The following is a 21,211-nucleotide window of genomic DNA, read 5'->3' on the forward strand; positions in this document are numbered from 1 at the left end:
AAGTCGAATATTTGATTTCTTCTACAGCGTGTGATCGATGGTGTTCAAACAGACTGCATTCCCATTATTTAGGTAGAGAAGAACCCACTAAACGGCCTCAAATCGCGCTGAAACTTCGCCAGACGACTGAACAAAGTAAAAGCAGCAACTGCAGCAGGTTTTGAGGCAAACTGTTGAGTGAAACGTTTTATTTTCGTAACTTTATCATAACTCCCATACATTCCCTTATAAACCATACACAGGAACCTTGTTTGGGCTGCCTGTGCATAGGTCAAACGCACTCGTGCGTGAAGTTCAATGGTAGAACTTGAATGTTGGATTGTAATCCAACAATGACGGAAAGATTATGTGCTTGTATCTAACAACTTTAAAGCCTTAGTCCTTGAACGAGAAACTCTAATGGTTCATTTTAATATACTGTTTAGAAAATAACGTTCTCAAAGTTGAATGTTGAACTTGATGTATGTCAAAAGAGCAATGTTGAATTTTGTCCAGGCACGAAAAGCTATTAAAGGATTTTGAATCGTGGAACTCGAATGTTGGACGAGATTACCGCTAAGTTGAAATCGAAATCTTGTCGGAAAAGCAACTAACAATATTGCATTGCAAGTGAAACACTGAATTCTTTATTAGAATGTTGAAAACCTGAGGTTGAATTTTGTCGGGAATATAACGCCATACATTCATTTCTGTGATCACAGTAATGAATGGACTGTCTGTCTGCATGTGTGCTTAAAATCGCGTGATTTGGCTTTTAGTTTTGGAGACTATTTGAGGACAAAATCTAAGATTTCACTTCCAGAGGTGTCGGATAACCGTTAACACCACCCCTCCCCCTAAATCGGGTCCCGTGAGATGATAACTGTTTCAAGACTTTTCTCTAGTTCTCCTCCCTCCACAAAATCTGGCACTCTACTCCAATTCCATCTGTGTTAGCCATGCCAAGACTTCGATCAGCCAAGAGGTTGTTTCAGGGTTCGATCTTTGAGTAAACCATGCCCTGACTTAGATCAGCCCAGAGGTTGTTTCAGGGTTCGATCTTTGAGTTAGCGCTGATTATACATCAGCCCAGCTGTTTCGATCTGAGCCGCCGTACCCTGACTTAGACCACCCAAGAGGATGTTTCATGGATTCGCTAAAATTTTAAGATCATATTTGATTATACATCAGCTATTTCGGAAAAGCTCTCCAATGCAGTCAGAGAGCAAATTAAAGTCGCCCGTTGTCCTCTGTTCCGACAGGCAGGAATCCACAGTACGACCGTAAAGGTCATCGACCATCATCTATATTAGCTTTGATAATTTAGCGATATATATACATACACTTATTTCAATAAAGTTAGTCACCAAAAACCTAGAAAGCTGAGATCACTGAGCATCATGGGAAACTTTTCATATCAAAAAAGCATATATATACAAAGCTTTTTTATTACAAACTACGCTCAGAAGAGGTGAGACTGTAACCGGTAAAAGATTCGCAAGTCCATGAACAGTTATCAAGCGGTTGAACGTGTAAAATGAATCTACCCATAATCCTTGTCGGCCTCAGCTTTATAGCTTTTCAGGTGACGAACTTAATTGAAATAAGCCGTATACATGTATCCCCTTTTTCCAATTGTCGTACCTGGATTTTCATGGAAAGACTGTATCTACATATATATCGCTAAATTGTCAGGTCAGGCGAAGGCCACCCTAGGACCCCTGTCTGTGGAGAGGTGTTTATGTGTACCCTAGGACCCCCTGTCTAGGGGTAGGTGTTTATGTGTACCCTAGGACCCCCTGTCTGTGGGGAGGTGTTTATGGGCACCCTAGGACCCCCTGTGTGTGGGGAGGTGTTATGGGCACCCTAGGACCCCCTGTCTGGGGGGAGGTGTTTATGTGTACCCTAGGACCCCTGTCTAGGGGGAGGTGTTTATGTGTACCCTTGGACCCCGTATGTGGGGAGGTGTGTATTGGCACCCTAGGACCCCTGTAAGGTGGAAGGTGTTTACGTGTACCCTATAGGACCCCCCCCCCCCCCCCTGGTCTAGGAAGAGGTGTTTACGTGTACCCTATGACCCCTGTCTAGGGGGAGGTGTTTATGTGTACCCTAGGACTCCCTGTATGTGGGGAGGAGTTTATGGGCATCCTAGAACCCCCTGTCTAGGGGAGGTAGATATTTCCATCTAGGACCCTCCTTCTATGCTCATGGACACGATAAATGTTTGACGCGTTTTAGGAAAAAAAGAACGTTTTTATTATCTTAGGTTTTATTAGTTAACAGCAGTAAGAGTTCTAGTCAATAATGGTAACTGAACATGTACAAAAAATCATTAGGATAGCTAGATTACTTCCGTTGGACTCCACTTGGCTCTCTAGCTATCAGAAGTTATTCAAAATAGACAGAACTGCACATGCCAGAAGAATAATACCGCTGAACATGGTGGCTACACCAGTGTTGCACAAATCCCCGTCACAGCAATTGACCTTGCAACTAACTTTTACCCCTGTTAAAAGAAAATAGAAGCAAAGTCAAGAATGACAATTCGACAAATTGTCCGATACCCTACCGATAACCTACCGTACCCTACCGACCTTGGGATGCCTTACCGACAACTTACCGATAGCCAACCCCTACCAACGACATGCCAAAAAGTCCCCTTCCGACCAGCAGCTACCGACCACATCGAAGGACACTGCAACCTAGCGATACCCTACTAACTTAGGTATGCTCTACCGACATGCAACCGACCGATTCTCTACCGACAACATACCGATACCCTATCCACACATACCTATACCCTACTGACAGAACCTTTATTTTCCGACATCATACCGATACCCTACCGACAATCTACATATATGCTAACCACCTAAGGATACTCTATCGTCATCGTACCTGTGTCCTCCCAAAAATATGTCAACAACAGTTGCATGTGGGGATAGTGGTGGGTTTCAAAAAAGTAATATAACATAATAAGACAAAATAAAATTACCAGGAACCGAAGTCTTGCATTTTTCTAGGGTCTGGGCAGTGCAACTGTCAGGCGGAACACACCCTTTTAGATATGTATCGGCACTGGCCGCCCCTTCGAAATGTACCTCTGCTTTGAGGCACCTCGTATAGGAAGAGGGACATGTTTGCTCTTTCTTGGCGTCATTACACTTGTCCCAATCCTTCGTAGTCGCACAAGAGTAGCATTCGAGACCATTTACTAGTAAAATAAAATAATAGTCAAGGCTACGAATATACATTCTACTCGAAAGGCCACGTTCGGTGAATGAAATATTAAGATTAATATAGCATGATAACAACAACAACAACAACAACAACAACAACAACAATAATAATAATAATAATAGTAATAATAATAATGATAATAATAATAAAAATAATAATAATAATAATAATAACAATAGTAACAGCTCTAGGAAATATACTAAAAAAGGAAAAACTTACATTATGAAAAAGTAATTATACGATATGATTATATGATTTTATGTTATAATGATTATTATGCCACCGACGTGAAAATGTAGACTTAAAAAAATGAAAGAATAAAAGAATAAAATTAAATTTTAAATTTCAAAAAAATTAAAAATCAAAATAGAAAAAAAATTCACTGCTCAGCTGGAACGTTGTTGAGTAGTGAACTGATTACTAATATTTCTACCAAAAGTATTATTATTATTATTATTATTATTATTATTATTATTACTATTATTATTATTATATGCCTATTGCTTCAAAGAATTTGTAGAACAATCACGTTTCCAGTGAATCGTAAGTTATCTAGTTTTGGTATTTTTTTTTACAATTTTTGAAGCTGAAATTAGGCTAACCCTGAGTAAATGAGTATATAATGTAATCATCATCATCATCATCATCATCATGAAAAAGTTAATTTCGCAATAGCACCCAGGGTTCTTCAAGGCATGAGACCTTTGCGAGCTTCTGCTATGAGGATTCCCGTTAATTAGCATGCACCAGCTGTCAATTAAGAAGAAGGAAGGGTTTCTCTTGAGAAAATTAAAAATTAAAAAATCAAAAATCAAGAGCGACTGTCTCAGTTAAAATCAAGAATCGGGCGAGAATTGCAAGCATTAGAATTTCCCCCCAAAAAGACTCTGTATTCAGTCACGTGATAAGCTAGATTGGCACTTCCTTTTTCGTGTTTCCATATCGTACGTATATCATATGTGTTTTCGATGGAACGTGACGTCACGAATGGAAACAACACTTTTCCAGTGATTTCTGGTTTCTGGTTTCTGGTTTCTGGTTTCTGGTTTCTGGTTTCTGGTTTCTGGTTTCTGGTTTCTGGTTTCTGGTTTCTGATTTCTGGTTTCTGGTTTCTGGTTTCTGGTTTCTGATTTCTAATTTCTGATTTCTGGTTTCTGGTTTCTGATTTCTGATTTCTGATTTCTGATTTCTGATTTCTGATTTCTGATTTCTAATTTCTGATTGTTTTTGGTTTTTGGACTTTCGATTTTTGATCTTTAAATTGAAACTCGTTAAAAATCGACAATTGCAAAATCCCCATACATTCTCTTATACTACTGTTAAGCTTGGTCTACCTGTGATGTAATTCAAGACAACCGAATTAGAAATATAAACTTTTTATACTCGTAAAGTGAAAGTTTTCTAGGGGTTAACAAGTCCAAGGGCACTAGGACACCTATATCTGCACCAACAGGAGCGGGAAAAAGCCTGACATTCGAGATCGCTCCATTCGCCTTAGGTTTTCTGAGATTCGGTGAGAAAAACTTCATCGAGAAGTTTGTTGTTGTTGTTGTTGTTGTCCCTTTGGTCTCTTTAATGAAAGACCAAGCAACGTCTTTAAAATCGAAGGGGATCTCTGCTTCCTATGTTGGAGACGACTGCTCGAAAGAACAGCTACAAGACATCTTGGATAGCAAGTACAACATTGTTTTTGGTGGCCCAGAAGCGCTGTTAAACAGTCATCGATCCTTATTTCGCCGACTGAAAAACGCCCCCGAAAGCCGATACTCCCGTATCAAATTCGGGAATGGCGGGCAATTGAATATCCTGCAAGTTCGACAAGTCGACCTCTCGCGACTTCGTCGCTCGCTCGCTGCGCTCGAATTAAAAAACTCCGGGAAAACAAGAGAGGTCGACTTGGGGCAAGTCTATAGGACACCGAACGTGGTTGGATTTTTATAGTTGTTTTTTTTTCTCTTCTTCTTCTTTCGATTATTTGAATTAAATTAAATTCGCCTTAAGTTTGATTTACAATATTAACTCTAGGACGGTTGAATATTACTGACGTTAGGAGCATCCATCGCGCGATCGCGTTGTTGTTGGCACAAACAAAGTCAACACGGAAAGGCCGTAACGCTCATCGGCTATTCAAAGCGTTTGACCTTTGGAAGAAAACGGCTGCATTATAACAGCGAAGGAACACGGACACAAAATAAGTAAACAAGTATAACGTTAATTTAATTCAGATAATCGAAAGGAAAAAAACTATAGAAATCCAACCACGTTCAGTGTCCTAGTGGTCCTTAGTGCCCTTGACAAGACCGATGGAACTGGATTTCCAAACTTCACCTAAAAAACGCCATTTTGCCTGACAGAGAAAATGGCGTATTGCCATGAAGTTGCATGGCTAGTTTAAAATCAAAATAATCTATTGGCCGTTACCGTTATTCCTGCTCGACATTTTAAGATAATCATAAAATAATAATAATGACGTATATAGTCATTTTATGCTTTGCATGAGATTTTTTTAAATTCTGGCAACGAATCTAAGGTAGATTTCGAGTTGTGATGCCAAAAAGTCAAAATGTCACAACGAGTTTCAGCACGTCTTCTAAGAATGTAGAAAGAGTTTGATTTGTTTTCTTCGAGGGAGCACCCCGCAAAAGATTTGCAGTTGCCGAAACCTTTGGAGAACGACGCATACAACAATACAAGTCATGGTCAAAAGAATTAATTAGCCTTAAGTTTTCATGGAAAATATTTTATGGTATTTTGTGAAATACAAACAATTTACCAGGCATGTTTGAAAGTCAAATGCACGTTTTGAGTAATTTGCATACGGACTTAGATCAGGCGCAGACGTTTTTCACTCGATTGTGTCTGGTTGAACTTCACGTAGTATGGAAAGCGCTATTGATAAATTAGCAAAAAATACTTTAATATCGCGTTAAAAATGGGTATTTCTTATACCTTAAATTATATATATCGTTATTTATACTTTTAAAGATATCTTTAAAAAAAAAAAAAAAAAAAAATATATATATATATATATATATATATATATATATTAAGAGAACGACCTTTGGATATTCTAAACGATTTCTTGGAAGATAATCATGTATCAGCGTTCTTGAATTCCTAGAAAACGCGATGCATAAATTAATTTCAGGCTTTCAGAAACGTTGTTTCGTCATAAGCAATAGCTAGTGTTTATAGTAATGAAACAGCAAAAAATACATCTATATTAAGAAAGGCAATTATATATATATATATTATTATATATTGATACGTAACATTTATACTTTTAAATGTATCTTTTAAAAACTTATATCAGGAAACATTGTTCAGAGCGACCCCCTCGAATTCTAAATGATTTCTTGGAAGTGGCGTGCTCTTAATCTGATGTTCAAACAAATATATACCTAGCATATAAAACACGATGCATAAATTAATTTACGGTGACTGCCTACTTTTGGAAATTGATTTAAGCTTTTCTCAAAACTTCGATTTTCCGAATTGAAATTTAATGCTGATTCCAAATCTGGAAAGAAAAATTGGGTGCCCCGAGCTCGTTTTCGAGATAATCAGCATTTAATGGGAGCCTACGCACGAGCTTTTGGAGTAAAAATTGCTCCACCGGAAGTGATTAGAAAAAAATTAAGATTCATAAGATAATAGTTATTTGCAGACTATATGATTGCACGAACGAAGGCTAGTCAATCCTTCTACAATAATACATGGATATTTTCGACAAAAAGACAGAGAGATACATTGATTTGTCATATTTTGTAGTTTCGGTGCTCTTAAAAACTCTCATAAAGTCGAACAAAAATCCTTACAAAAATCTATTTTTTCACGTGTTCCTGATTTAAAATTTTTCTAAAATGTTGATATAACCTTGATTTTTAGGAGTTTTTTCGAATGAGCTATCAAAAAATATAGAGTCCCGTGCAAAATTTGAGAGTTTTGCCCTGTTCAAGCTCAAAACGCGTATTGTTCTTAAATAAGATCTTGTAGATTTTTCAGCGGTTTTTGAGCGCGCGCACATCGTGGGCTCAAATCGAACGTTCAAAAGTAGGCAGCCACCTTAAGGCATTCTGCATTCTATTATTAATGCTCACAATGTACACTATGATTATGTCTTACCGAAAACATTGTATTTAACTTTTAATAAAACGTTTTTTTAATTGAAAATTACCCATAATGCACCCGATATATCGATATATCGAGATTCATTTTATTTACAGAATATATCATATATACATATATCATTTATACTTTTAAATTTATCTTTAAAAAACATAGAGAGAATAAGAGAAAAATAAAAATAAATATCTGGAAACATTTGTCAAAGCGACGCGCTCGAATTTCATATGATTTCTTGGAAGTGGCGTGGTCTTGCTCTTAAGTAACCGGAACCTGTGTGGATATAAAATTACCTTTTCCGTGTTTTCTGGCGTCTATTATAAAGACATAAGTATATATATGATATGATATTATTTTGTTAATAGATTTCTATTCTCAATAGTGACATGCAAAACATGCGTAAGCTATTACATATTGTCTTTTTTCAGGCGTTTTTCGAGTCTAACGAATGCAGTTCCTGCCTGTCACTGTAGGCCAAGCTCGGCGTATGCTACTACTGAAACCTTTCATAGTACGTACTTTCCTTGCCATTGCACACTACGTTAATTGCACACGAAAGCGTCAAAAAGAAGAACATTTTCATTTTGTGGGCGAACACATTCATAGATTAGATTAAATGACTCAGTTAAACCACGACATCTAACATACTATACATACAACTATAAACAAAAGTGTGATTCTTTACAGAGGGAAAGTAACTGGAGAACGCGAAGGAAAAAACCTCGTGGTAAGAGAGAAATACATACCGAAACTCTATGATTAACAGTTGTGAAAGACGAACGTTTTACCCGCCACGCCGACTATATGTAGCTTTTCGTTTCAGCTTCCTCATAATAGCAAGTAATTTATCAGTATGAAAAAGCGTTGAAAAATCATCATGTATATGTCTGAATCTCCCTCTCTCTCCTCTCCTCTCCTCTCGAACATTTAGGCTGTTAACGGGGTATTTGAATTGTTATCTTTAAGTCGCATTTGCCCTTACGAGCCGATTTCTAACAGTGGTTTTCACACTATTTTACTCCAATTTAGTTCTAATACAGCTCGGATTAATTCTAAATAATTAAGGCAAAATGTTATCAACTTACTTGCTGTTACATTCAGCAATAAAACGAGCAATATCACACCAAATGTGAATGCATTCATCTTCAAGTACTCTTTGTGTTTAATGCGTCCCCAAAGAATGTACAAAAATCTAGCTGGGAGGTGGTTTTATATAACGCCGTCTAACGTCACGAGACGCAAGCCGATCCCTTTTTTCCGAGAAATATTTGACTTCTACAAATTATTGCGCAATAAATGTTCTTAGAAGTCGTTTGTCATACGTGTAGAAAAGGGTGTGTATGATTTGAAAACAATAAAGCGTTTGACTTGTGACATATTTCCGGTTCCAACTGATCTTACAAATAACAGGCTCAGTAGTATAGGGAATGGGGGTTCCAGCGCAATCTCAACACGGGCAAGACCCGTGTCAAAAATCCACCTACGGAAACAACCCACTCCAAGTGTGGTTGGGGGCAACAGCGCAAATATGTTAGTCTATATATGGAGTGCGAAGATTGTAAAGAGTTTGTTTATGATTTCTGTGTAAAGTGCTTGAAACCCAAGTTTGTACCTACTAAACCAAATAAGTATATTTGTTGTGACAAGAAAATGCAAATAGAAGACGACACGTCAGCACAGTGTTACGAATGTGGTAAGAATATTCGTAATGCCGTACCAAATGCTACCAAAGAGCAATATTACGCCAATGGAGGTCGTAAGAAGACCCCATACAAAAGAATAAAATACTTCCGAGACTGGATGAGTCATATCCAAGGTTTACATCCGATATATTTAAGCGACGAAGTAAAGAAGAAAATCATAGACCATTTAGAAGAGCCAACCCCACAAAGTCTACGGAAAACGTTGAAAAAATTAAAGCTAGGGAAATATTACAAAGCTATTCCCTATCTTTTGTCTGAAATTACCGGTAAGTCTATTCCTGAGGTTTCTGATATGACAAAAGCCGAGTGGATGTTTTGTCGGCTGAATAAGGATATTCCTTATTATCCTGACGTAATTTACGAAATATTTTACAAAATAGACCCCAACCACCCCCTGTTAGGATGGATTCCGAGAAAATAAAAATGCAAAACTGGCGTTTATTTTGCCAGAAACCCCACTGGGGAATGCATCGCGCAGAACACCAAGCTATCCCCAGTGGGGTTTTTTGCATTTTGGGCTTACGGGGCTTATTTCATCCCGCGCCAGAGGCCCTCTAGTACATACACATATATCTTTCTTACGACCCACCAGAGGGTGAACTCCGGACAGCGTCCCGAGACACCCCCTGACTTTTCCAACTTTTCCTCGCGAAACCCCCCATCGCGGGGTTGAATCGCACTTTCCACCCCTCCCCCCACGGTTGCTGTGAGTGGGGGGAGGCTTTTTTTTTCCACTCACAGCAACCGGTCCAAATGCGTCTACAGCGAGGCTCGAACTCGGGACTTTAGGCCTCCCCAGCTCCAAAGTCCCACGATCACGAGCGAACGCCAGACACATCTGGACGCTTATGTATGTGAAAAATACTATATTTAATCTGCATAATTTCTAGACTGACGTTCGATATGTAAATAGAATCCCGTCACGCTCTTTTCGAAGCAGATGTTTACTGAGCAAGCTTTCTTTGAAGCTCTTCTTTTGCCTCCTGGTAGATCTTTTTGCGAGATTCCTCGGAAAGATCTCTTACGACTGTTTTTTTATTCCTTATGTCCGTCTTTAATTTCTCGTACTTTTCCTCTTCGGCTAAGATAAGCGAGAATTCTACGTCGTCTATCTTTCTGTCACGCAAAGCCTTTGAGACAAGGTCAGTGATCGTATTTACTGTAGCCCTTGACAGAGCTATTGTCGTGTCGTGTTTTGATATTTTGCTTGACAACTGTTTCATAATGCCCGTAGCAACAGCCGAAATAATACCACAGGCTGCCCCAACGCTGGCCAAAGGAACGCCAACAACTATTCCAGGTCCGGTAAGCGAAGTAGCAACGCCAGTGCCCGTTAACGCCACGGACATGGAGCCGGAAGTTATCGCGATTTTATGTAATATGCTTCGGGCTCTAGCATACTTTTTCCTGACCTCCTCATAGTGCTTCGTTTGACCCTCTAAGTAAGCGAGGATTAGATTTGCCTTATTCAAGCGGAAGTTCTCGGCATTCAATTCATTGGGTTTTGTAGGTAAATCAGGATAGAGTGGAGGTGCTGATGGTATAACATCCATTATATATACTAATGTACGACGCTTTTGGGAATGATATACAGGAGCAGCCACATCACGACAACAGGGATTACTGGAATTGGAGGGCCTTCAGGAAGATGTTTCCGCACGCGGATGCTAGTAAGTTCGAAAGAAGGCCCGATGGTATTTACTATAACGGCTCCAGAATGTACAGTAATGAGGATTTGAAACCTACGCTGGTTAATCAGATAGACGATCAACTGAAGAATTCTGGTTATGTTGAACATAAGCCTAAGCCAACATATGTTGAACATAAGCCCGTGCAAGGTTGGTCAAAGGAATTATTGCTGGGTACCAGTACTTATCCGATACCCGCAGTTTCATTTGATAAACACCCAAGCTTGGACCTAACGCTGAACATGCGGATTTCTAACAAGCATTCCTTTCCGTTAAAGGTGCGGGATATCTTCAAAGACGTACCCATTATTCATACCACCGCTAAGGAATCTCATGAATGGTTAAGTGGTCCTAACATGCGTTATTGGCCGCAGCAACTAAACTTTGCAGTTTGGTGTGCCACTAGCGGCTGTGGTGTAAGCGCAAGCTTGATGAAGAATTCAATATTTATGTTTCATTTTCACTTCACGGTTAGAAGAATACTGCATGAAATGGGTGTTATTGCGCTGCCGGGAGATGCCACGTTTTATCCAAGAGATAATAAATACAACGTTCCTGCTTACGACCGACTTTGTAAGGAGTTCGGTGTTGTAGGGAAGGATTTTAGATGTACTGCCGGTGCTAACAATGGTTTGGGACATATTTGGGCTTATTGGGGGATTGGTGGACACGAGCTAAGTGATAAGGAAGTTCATGCGTTGAATCTACGATGGAACACTGGGTATCACAAAGAAACTCACGACAGTAGCACCTTCTTTGAACCAAACGCTAAGACCACTAAGGAAGTCAGAGACGGACCTTTGTTCAAAGACGAGGGCGGTAAGTATGCAGGGGCTAATCCACTGATTATCAAAATTACCAACGACGAGCAAACAAAGCAATATCTTAATTTCATACCCCCAGAAGGTAAAGGACTAACCAAAGCTGGCCTTGCCCGTTTAAACCGCAGCATAGAAGCTTACGCGTATTCTATCCTTGGAGCTCAGGTAAACACCCGATCGAGTATAGTGGGAAATACCGGCGCCGCAGAAGAAACGCGAGCCGAAGCTTTGATTCTATTCGAAAGTTCGATTTTGGAGGGCGACATTAGCAAGGGCGTACAGCGTTACCAACTAGCTATACAAAATTCTAAGGCCCGACTGGACTATGCCGTAGCCCCGGGTTGTTGGTTAATGCCCAGTAATTTATCTATAAATACTGGCTCTGTAGTAGGATACAACAACAAACTTCAACGAGCTACTAAGGATATGAAGTTTGGGGTGAATGACGTGAACTCTGACACTCTTAGGAACATTCCTCACTTCGTGGAGAAGCCAAAAAAGGAACACGCAGAAAAACCCGAACCAAAGAAGAAGCCCCAAAAGAAGGCCCATGTTATGCCTACGATACCCGAGGAATACGACCATAACTTACTAAAAGCCGGCTTAGCAGCTGCGAGCGTTGGTCTGAGTTATTATATATGGCGATGAACAACCCCTACGTAGCTGGAGTAGATTGTGTTTATACGACTTACACAGGTGAGAAAAAATATACCCTACCATCTTGGGTTGATGTCACGGGTATGTCCGTGAATTTAAACTACTCAGGAAAAAAATTGATATTATGCAGCATTTCTTTTGGGGCCGTTAGCAGCGCGAATGTAGGATTTCGTTTCTGCGACGACAACGGAGTATTACAGCCCATGCGCGTGAAGACAAACGACAGGGAGCCCACGCATTTCTCAGTAGAGCCGCCAACGAATAGCTCTGAGAATCTTTCCGTTTGGACTTTCCACATGGTTGCTGATTGCCACGGGAAGGTAAAGCTGCAGATAAGAGTAGATGACACCGCGAGTGTTTGTATGAATAGCATACATGACCAAAGGAATTACGTCTATAACCACATGACCATCAGCACTTTGACGGTGGTTAGTCTTTAGGAGGATCTTTGATCCTTGAAATATATGAACCCACACGTGAAGGAAACTTATTACGCCCATCTCGTAGATGAAGAGGAATATGACGACATCGCTTGGCATGACGTTGGACTGTGGGTTGAGGTTGGGGGAACTGCATTGGTCACTTGCACTATTAGCATTAATACAAATAAGCATGCAAACGTGGGGTTTAGGCTTATCGATGAGAATAATAAGCCCCTGCTTCCTTATCGAACTTCAACGAACACCAGGAAAGTTACCCATTTTTCGATGGAGCCCCACACTAGGTCCTCTGAAGACCTAACGCCAGTGACTTTTCATATGCTAGTCAATTGTAAATATGCTAAGCTACAAGTCACTTCTGATGACGGTGAGTTTAGGATAAATCGCATAGGTATCTGGCCTATTAATAGTGCAGCCTGGAGTCATAAGCCCATTTCTACCATGAGTGTGTTGCCGTTGGTTCCAAATTACCAGGGTGGTGCTAATACTGTCTTTCATTATCCTCAAAGCAGGGCACCGCCCGATGAGAAGGATAAGATCAAGCCTTCATCTTCTTCATGAGGACCACCCCAATAGCGACAACCAAGATCCAAATGTTGTTACCCACGAACTTCAACAGTTCTCCGCCGGCCCTAAGTGCCAAGGAAACAACCGAACCCAGCAGCCCAGGCAAACCGGCTGCCATCTTTTTTCCTAAGGCCGTCAGTCCATTGCCTAATTTTTTTACGCCTGCGCCTGTAGCCTTAAGCGCGGATAGGATAACTCCTACTACGCTCGAAATAGCAACCGCGAATGCCAGCGGAATACCATACTTCAAAAGGGCTCTTTTTACCTTTTCCTTGGTGGTAAGCCCCAATTCTCTTTCCAGGTTTTCCTTTTGCGCCTGTAATTCCGCAAGGCGTACCTCGAGGGCCTCCACTTCCTTTTGAGCTGCTTCCCTTTCCTCTTCGGGACGGGTTTGGTCGTTGATTATTTCCTGCTGCCGCCCTATTTGCCCCTCCAGGTCTTCGATGGCCTGATCTCTTTGCCGGATTTGTTCTTCCTTAGTGTTAATTTCGGCAACCAACTGCCGCCGTTCCTCTAAAGAGCCGGCTATGGTGATATGCAAGTTTTTAGCTTCTTCCTTGCTTATGTCTAGGTCTTGCAGGGCGAGATTGAATGCTTGCCTGGCTTGGTCTCTTTCGTCTAAAGCCGTTTCAGCTTCTCGCTTGAATTGCAGTATGACTTCGTTCTTGCCCTTGATTTCTTTCTTTTGAGCATCGGTTAGCTGCCGCATTTGTTTTTTCGTACTTTGCTTCCTTTTCTTTCAACGTTTCTTGTAGTTTCTTGGCGCGTTTTTCTAACGCAACCTGTTCATTCAGGGCCTCCAACCTTTCTAACGCACTTCTGGTAGCCAGTTGAAAGCCTCTTAATCTTGCCACGTTAACCATGACCGAGCCATTTTCGTCGAAGAGGATTTGTGGTTTGGTCCAGCGGTTTTTGTCGGGATATCTCATGTCTTGGACGCTTATGAGGACTTTGTTTCCGCGTTCTGTGAGCCTTACGTCGTCGGCCTCGAAGTGGGAATAGCGCTGCGTTAGCTCTTGCGTTGCCCACTCTACGGTTTCCCGCGCGGTTGCTCCCTGCTCACCCATGTTTCGAAGTTCTATGTACTCGGGGGCGGACTTACCCGGGTTCTTTTCGTGCCACATGCGATTCAAGGAGGTCTTGAAGCTTTTCCACCTACTGCCGTACGTGTTTTCTAGAGCCATGTCGTAGATTAGGGGGTCGGTTTCCGCGCCTTTAGTCCATGCGTCGTATTCTTCGTCGTTAATGTCGACTTGACCTTCTTCGGTGGTGGGGTCAAAATCCGTTCCTTCTACTTCCATTATATATGATAAGCTCAAAGTTAAATCCCAACGCATTACCTAAGCAGGTTGGCGGGCTGAAAGCAGAACGCACCTTTCACCGGGTTAAATTCACGCCTTCTAGCGCAAAGCCAGGAGAAACCCTGTACGTAGGCGTACCCCGCCTAACGGATAACCTAGTCTTAGTTCCTGGCACCCTGGCGCTAAGGTTTGACCTAGCAATACAACCAAGCACTGCGGACGCGCGTCACGTTGTCAACGACCTTGGCCGCAACATTGTCTCAAAGATGCGGGTGAAGTTCGCAGGGGAATCCCTCTTGGACTTAAATAGGTACGATCTGTATACCACGTACAAAGACTTATGGTTGACTGCATTTGACCGCGCGCAAAGGATAGAGCAGGGAATCGCCAGTGATGCCATACGCAAGGTAAGAAGCGCAACCTCTGGCGCCTCAGGAGAAGACGAAATAAAGACAGCTTATGGCACTAAATATGTCGTTCCATTAGATTTCGAGGTTATCACGAACCACGGTGCATACTACCCAAGGCAGCTAAGCGAGCTGCAGTTCGAAGTAACCCTAGCAGACACTACGAACATCCTACAGGGAAAGGACGTAAGTTCCTCAGCCGTCCACCCATACTCCGTTACTAACTTAGAGCTGCAGTATGAAACGGTATACAGCGAAGACTTAGCCCGTAGCGCCGGTATGGAATACAGCTCCGGGAAGGCTTTCCTTTACGATCACGTTGTGATGTACAAGACGTTCAGCTTTACAAATAACGTCGAAGAGGTCATCAACCAAAGCATTAACCTTCCCAGGCGCAGCCTCACAGGGATAATGTTGCTGTTCGCAAAGACATACACGGCAGGATTGCGTGACTCTGAGGCGTTCTTTAATCCTAACATCACTAACGTAGGCGTTAGCATTAACGGAGTGCCTAATAAGGTTTACTCACAAGGGATAAAGCCCGAGGACATGTACCGGGAAGTCGCGCGTAAGTTTGGCGACCAAATTGGCCCAAAGGAATTCTTTAAGGATAAGTATGCGCTGTGGATCGACATGCGCACGACGAACGACGAAGACCTACATGGACAGGGATTGCGGCTGGTAAATACCCAGGACGGCATTACGTTGGAGATCAAGCGCACCAAAGACGCCAGCGACGCTACTAAGATCAACGCATATATCTTCGTAGTCTCAGACGCGCAACTGAGTGTAGAAATGAATCAGCTAAAAAGCGTTGCGTATTGATTCGCGTTCCTTGAGCCAAGCGAAAGGATAAAAAATATTCCTTAGGTATAATATGCTTCGCGTATTCGAAAACAACGAAACCAAACTGCAATGCATAGTGCAAGGCGATAAACTTTACTTCAAAGCGAAGGAGGTGGCGGCGGCGTTGGGTTACGTAAATTCCAGAAAAGCGGCGTCTGATCACGTATCAGAGGACAACAGGGTAACTTTGAAGTCTTTAAAGGGTGTAACTCAGCGTGACACCCTTAACGCACAACCCAATGCCGTGTATTTGACGGAGGAAGGTCTTTACGAATTGATATTCGGATCTGAAAAGGCTGAAGCAAAAAAGTTCAGGAAATGGGTGTTGGGTGACGTTCTACCCACGCTAAGGAAGACAGGTAAATACGATATGGAGAAGCGATTCAATGGTTCAAATCCAATGGCATTTAAGATAGAAACGGAGGCAGACATACACGATAGAACCGTACACAGGGTGCGTAGGTTCTACTCGCACGTAATCATAGTTCCAGGTCTTGGAGAACTGCAGGACACCGCAAGTAAGCGCATTAAAAGCTGGCGGAAAGGCTACCAGGCAGGCCAACCCGATCTGCTGATCCTTAACAACCATAATAAATACAATGGATTATGCATAGAATTGAAGACACCCAAAGGCACCGGCGTATTGTCCGAGAAACAAAGGGTAATGTTGGAACGATATGAAGAAAATGGATATTTAACCATCGTAAGCAATGATTATGATCTACTTTGCAGGGAAATAGACGAATATGTTGCCGGTATTCGCATTCCTTGCCCTTGGTGCATTAAGGCATTCAAAGGTCAAGACACTTTAAGCACGCACCTTAAAATATTTCATAGGTATAATGATTCTTAAACAAACATACTGGCGAGATCTGCTGCAAGGCGTTTCATACCGAATAAAAAACTACGTCGCATTCGAAGACATCGACCGTTTGAGGTTGGTCTTAGAACGCGACGGTCAGGAATACAGCCTTTGGGCGCCTGACTGTGTGAGATACATACTGCAGGGTGAAGAATATACACACCTACGCAGTCATGGTAAGGTAAACGGCCGATGGAAGTTTGACATCGAACGTCGAGCGGAGGATAATCCGTTGTGCGACTAATCCTCTTCATGGGCGGATAAGTAGTCATCTGCTGTGTCTGCCCTCATTTTTTCCGCCATTTCATACGCTGATAAGGTAATAGTCACGCCTCCTAGGAACGCTGCGATGTAAGGTAACATTATACCTTAAGTAGATTCCACTCTTTTCTTACCAACAGATAATGATCTAAGGGCTTAGGGCCATCGTAAAGGCAGCACCAAATATGTTGGCCGCTACGTATACAGCCACATCGGTCGCAGATGCCATCCCAGTGTTCCCTATTCTCCCACCTTACACCCTCATAGTCGTCGAAGCATACGAAGTCTTCGTCGATCTCCTTCTTACGTCGCGTGAGCACCCGGCCGGTTTCAAGGGGGCAACATCGCTCTGCTAAATCGCCGTGGGTCTCGCAGACCACATCTGTGAGGTCATAGCGACGGCAGCGGTACTTATGCCAGTTTTCTTCGAAGAGGGGTTCATCGCATCGGCGGCAATGACCTTTAAGGCAGACTCTATGCTCGCGGTGATATCGTAGGGCCTGTACTGTGGACAGTTCCTTACCGCAGTCACCGCAAACAGTGCTGATGGTCTTCTGACAGACTTTCTTGGAAAGATGGTATTGCAGTCGCTGCTTGCTACTAAAAGCTCTATCACATTGCACGCACTTCATTATATATACCTTATTTTTTATTGTTAAATTGTTAAACCCTGTAAGAGGGTTTTAGGATAGGGTCTATTATTTCTTGTTATTTTGTTAAGCCCCGTAAGAGGGTTTTAGGATAGGGTCTATTATTTCTTGTTATTTTGTTAAGCCCCCATTAAAAGATGAGGTATCATTCTTTCTCATCGTTGAAACCAGCAAAAAGATAATCATGTTAACCATTCTTCGATTACGATGATTTAACAAAATAACAATAAAAAATAGGTCCTTACTTGAGACCTCTTTGCAGCATTTAACAAAATAACAATAAAAAAGAAAGACCTATGCTAATTCCTCTTGCCGGGGCTTAGTAAGATCTTCTTTGCGACCTCTTACTCTTCTCGAGCGTCGTCTAAAGTCCTTTGTGCTTTAGTATCCGCGGGACACCAATGTCCAACGAAGTCTTCTTCAGAGAATACCTTATTACAGTGACGGCAGGTGTATTTTTTACACGGTTTGGGTATCGGTGTTTTGGGAGGGATTATGCAGTCAGCAGGTAGTTCGCACGTAATGCAGTCCATATATCTATGGGGGATATCGAATGAAGTCCTTAATGGACTCCTTAGCCCACGTCGCCATTGTCAAAAGCGCGCCAAACCGTTCCGCGCGCTTCAGACCACACATTTCATCGTACAATTCCTGTACGCGCTCTTTTAACCGGTCTATCTCTTCCCTTTGCATTTCTATGGTGTCTCTTTTATCCTTTGCGTCGGCGGCAATCCTTCTTACTGCTTCCACTGGTTCCATCTATATATGAACCCAGATCACATGCCTTGTAACGCTCTGATAGTAGGACCCACCGGCTGCGGAAAGACCCAGTTCATCGTGGAGCAGCTATTAGGGCCCTTTAGATACCGCTTCGACTACATAGTGCTGCTTTGTCCCACCTACGTGAATAACCGCACCTGGGAAGGCATAGGAGTGAAAGATGACGACTTCTTCGTAGATATTTTAGACCCTAACGAGTTATCCAACCATTTGAAGTTTGGCACAAACAATTCCCTAAAGATACACAGACTTTACTCATACTGGATGACATTGCCTGCGGGGACGACGTAAAAAAGCGTACCTCCGAATTAGTGAAGCTCGCTTTCAGCGGCAGACATGACAATATTAGCGTTTGGTTACTCTCGCAGCAGCTTACCAGTGTCTCTAAACCCTTCAGGGAAAACATAGGCTCCCTGGTTGTATTTTATACACCCAGTAAGTCTGACCTGGAAACCATCTTAAGCGACTACGGCGGTGAGATATCCAAGGAACAGTTGCATGAATACATGCGGCAATTAAAGACGCATCAACATTCCAAGATGATCTTCTCTTGAGGTTTCCGTATTCGATAAAGACCTTTAACTCCTAATGTATATGGAGATTGAGCAGCTCTTAGATGAAGTCCCCACACAGTTAGACGAAAGTAACCTCAAGGAACAACTCAACATCCTTGTGTCTTCGGGGAAGTGTAAAGAAATGATAGGCAAGGAACTTACCCATGAGCAAGTTAATAAGTTGTCGGAAGAGGAGGTTAAGAAGTTCCATAAGAGGTACGAGGCCGCCCTTGCAAGTAAGACCACAGACGCCGTCGCAGACTCCGCTATCCGACTTGCAACTAAATTGCTTGGACTTGCACTGCCTATAGACGACGTGGAGCAACTGCGGAAGGACATAAGAGATGACTATGTCATATCCCAAGAACTTAAGATAACCTGCGGGTGGTTGTCTTTGAAGTGCGGTAAGTTAATGGCAGTCGCCTCTGCGGCACTTCACGTAGCTCAGCACGTCGACTTGAAGTAGGTACTAGGTTCCTTCGGAACATCTTGGAAGGACTTCAAGAAGAACTGAGACGTTGAAAAGGTCTTCCAGGCAGCACTTGCTGAGGTACCTGATCAAGTCACCTCAAGTACTTAGTCAAGTCGTTGTCAGGTCACCTCAAGTACTTAGTCAAGTCGTTGTCAAGTCATTGTCAAGTCGTCATCAAGTAACTTGTCAAGTCCTTCAAGTCCCTTAATATAAGATGAGTGACACCGAAGAACAACCAGAAAAGGCTCCCGTAGAAGATACCAAGATTACCAAGGCTAAATCTCCGGGCAGAGTCGCTGCCGGAAAGAAGCTCGCGGAGATGAATAAAAAGAACAAAGCAAAGAAGGAGGAAAAGGTGGAGGAAGAGGAATCCTTTATCAATCCTGGGTACGTCATTGGCGCGTTAGGAGTCGCTATAGCAGCAGGCAGCCTCTACTTACAATGGCGGGCTACGAAGCCAAAAGTAAAGTGGGGAGGCCGCAACATATCACGCACCTGTGGAGGTTAGAAAAAGTAAGATCCCTGAAATGGAATAACCTTCTCGCTTTGTAATATAATGTCGACCGCGTTGTTGAAAACTGTTGAAGAAGCAGCTATCATTACTTCTATTGTTGCGGGTATTGGTTGGGTAGGTAAGAAAGTGCTCAAAGAAGACTTTACTGAAGACCCAAGCAAGAGCTTCGCTAACTTTGCTAAGATGACCGCTGCCGTAGGCGGGGCTATCATGCTAAAGGATTACCTACGAAAGGAAAAGTACCTGCCTACGACGTATATATAATGGCTGGCTTAGTCGCAGGTGGAGGTCATTGCAGCTTTAGCATTCACTGGAGCTAATTATGGCGGTCAATATTTGGATAGATTAGTTAGAGGTGATCGCAGCGGAAATTTGGGCCGCCGAAAGAAAGAGACACGACTTAGCGCTGGAGAAATATCAAAGGGACGTTGCAGCTTGGAATGAAAAAAGACAAGCTTACAGGGATTGGTTGGATAAGAATTAACCAAGACAAAATTGCAGGCGGATAAGACTTCGAAAACACAGACTACGCCTTCAAACTTTATGCGCAAGCGCATCCCACAGTGGCGTTAAAAAAGCCTCAGTTCAAGAATTACTACCAGCCTTCTAAGAAACAAAAAGACAATGAGCTGGTATTTGTAGGAGTTGCAGGGCTGGCCGGAGGCGTGGCTTTGGCGTATCTAATATAATGATCGTCTTTTTGGAAAGCGACAAGAATGACTTTACCACGTATTTGAATCCTCCCATCCGCGCGGAAAGGGTTCGGTTGGTTTAGTTGCTCTTTGTACAATTCTTGGTATAATTTAATTAATGGCTTTGTCATCGGAAACTTCCGGCACCAAACCAAAATACCCAGATTCCCCTTACCACCTATAACACTGGCTAAGGGGGGGAGCTAGCAAAGCACGGATATCCTCTTACCACAGGATTAGTCAGAGCCATGAATTATTTTTGAAAAATTCAGAAAAAAATAGTGGAAGCGCTTGAATTTAATGGGCAGCAGTCCATTGGTTCGTAGAACTCCTAGGTCTTATAGTACACGATAAATAGCGGCGAGTACATATGATGTGAAATGGAAAAGTCGCATCTCTTATCGAAGTCTATTGGATTAGTCATATTACAACCAATGGAGAAAAGTCTTTCTATGTCCAAGTTTTGACCAAAGGTAATCCATTTGACCCAAAGTAGAATACACCTCCCATTTTTATTGCGATGCCTTGTCTCATTGGTGGAACGCAAAAACATCCCCCTTAACGTGGCGCAAGCGTGGATTTCACTGCGTCCCCTACTCTTGTTTTGGCATTCCGCTCATGGGCGCGTTCGAGGCCCCACCACCACCCTCAA

General features: G+C 42.3%; 1 protein-coding gene across 1 annotated transcript; it reads right to left on the reverse strand.

Annotated features, from left to right (window-relative positions):
- Nucleotides 1-2,211: 2,211 nt before the first annotated feature.
- LOC148912497 (uncharacterized) lies at nt 2,212-8,589 on the reverse strand. Its single transcript, XM_089027446.1, has 3 exons — nt 8,430-8,589; nt 2,975-3,193; nt 2,212-2,485 (listed from the first exon to the last, which is right to left on the reverse strand). The coding sequence occupies exons 1-3, from the start codon at nt 8,485-8,487 to the stop codon at nt 2,361-2,363; spliced, it is 402 nt and encodes a 133-aa protein (XP_088883572.1). The 5' UTR covers nt 8,488-8,589; the 3' UTR covers nt 2,212-2,360.
- Between the last annotated feature and the right edge of the window lie 12,622 nt (nt 8,590-21,211).

Source organism: Actinia tenebrosa, unplaced genomic scaffold (genome assembly GCF_029948245.1).
Source record: "Actinia tenebrosa isolate PJP-AT-01 unplaced genomic scaffold, QUT_ActTen_1.0 PGA_scaffold11__36_contigs__length_13525064, whole genome shotgun sequence".
In the NCBI taxonomy this organism is placed as follows: domain Eukaryota; kingdom Metazoa; phylum Cnidaria; class Anthozoa; order Actiniaria; family Actiniidae; genus Actinia; species Actinia tenebrosa.

Bases quoted from the DNA above. Each gene is read 5' to 3' on its own strand.
- LOC148912497 (XM_089027446.1), bottom strand. From the start codon at position 8,487: ATGAATGCATTCACATTTGGTGTGATATTGCTCGTTTTATTGCTGAAT. The intron at 3,194-8,429 runs GTAAGTTGATAA...TTATTTTACTAG, and splicing joins ATTGCTGAATGTAACAGCAA to TAAATGGTCTCGAATGCTAC. The intron at 2,486-2,974 runs GTAATTTTATTT...TTCTTTTAACAG, and splicing joins ATGCAAGACTTCGGTTCCTG to GGGTAAAAGTTAGTTGCAAG.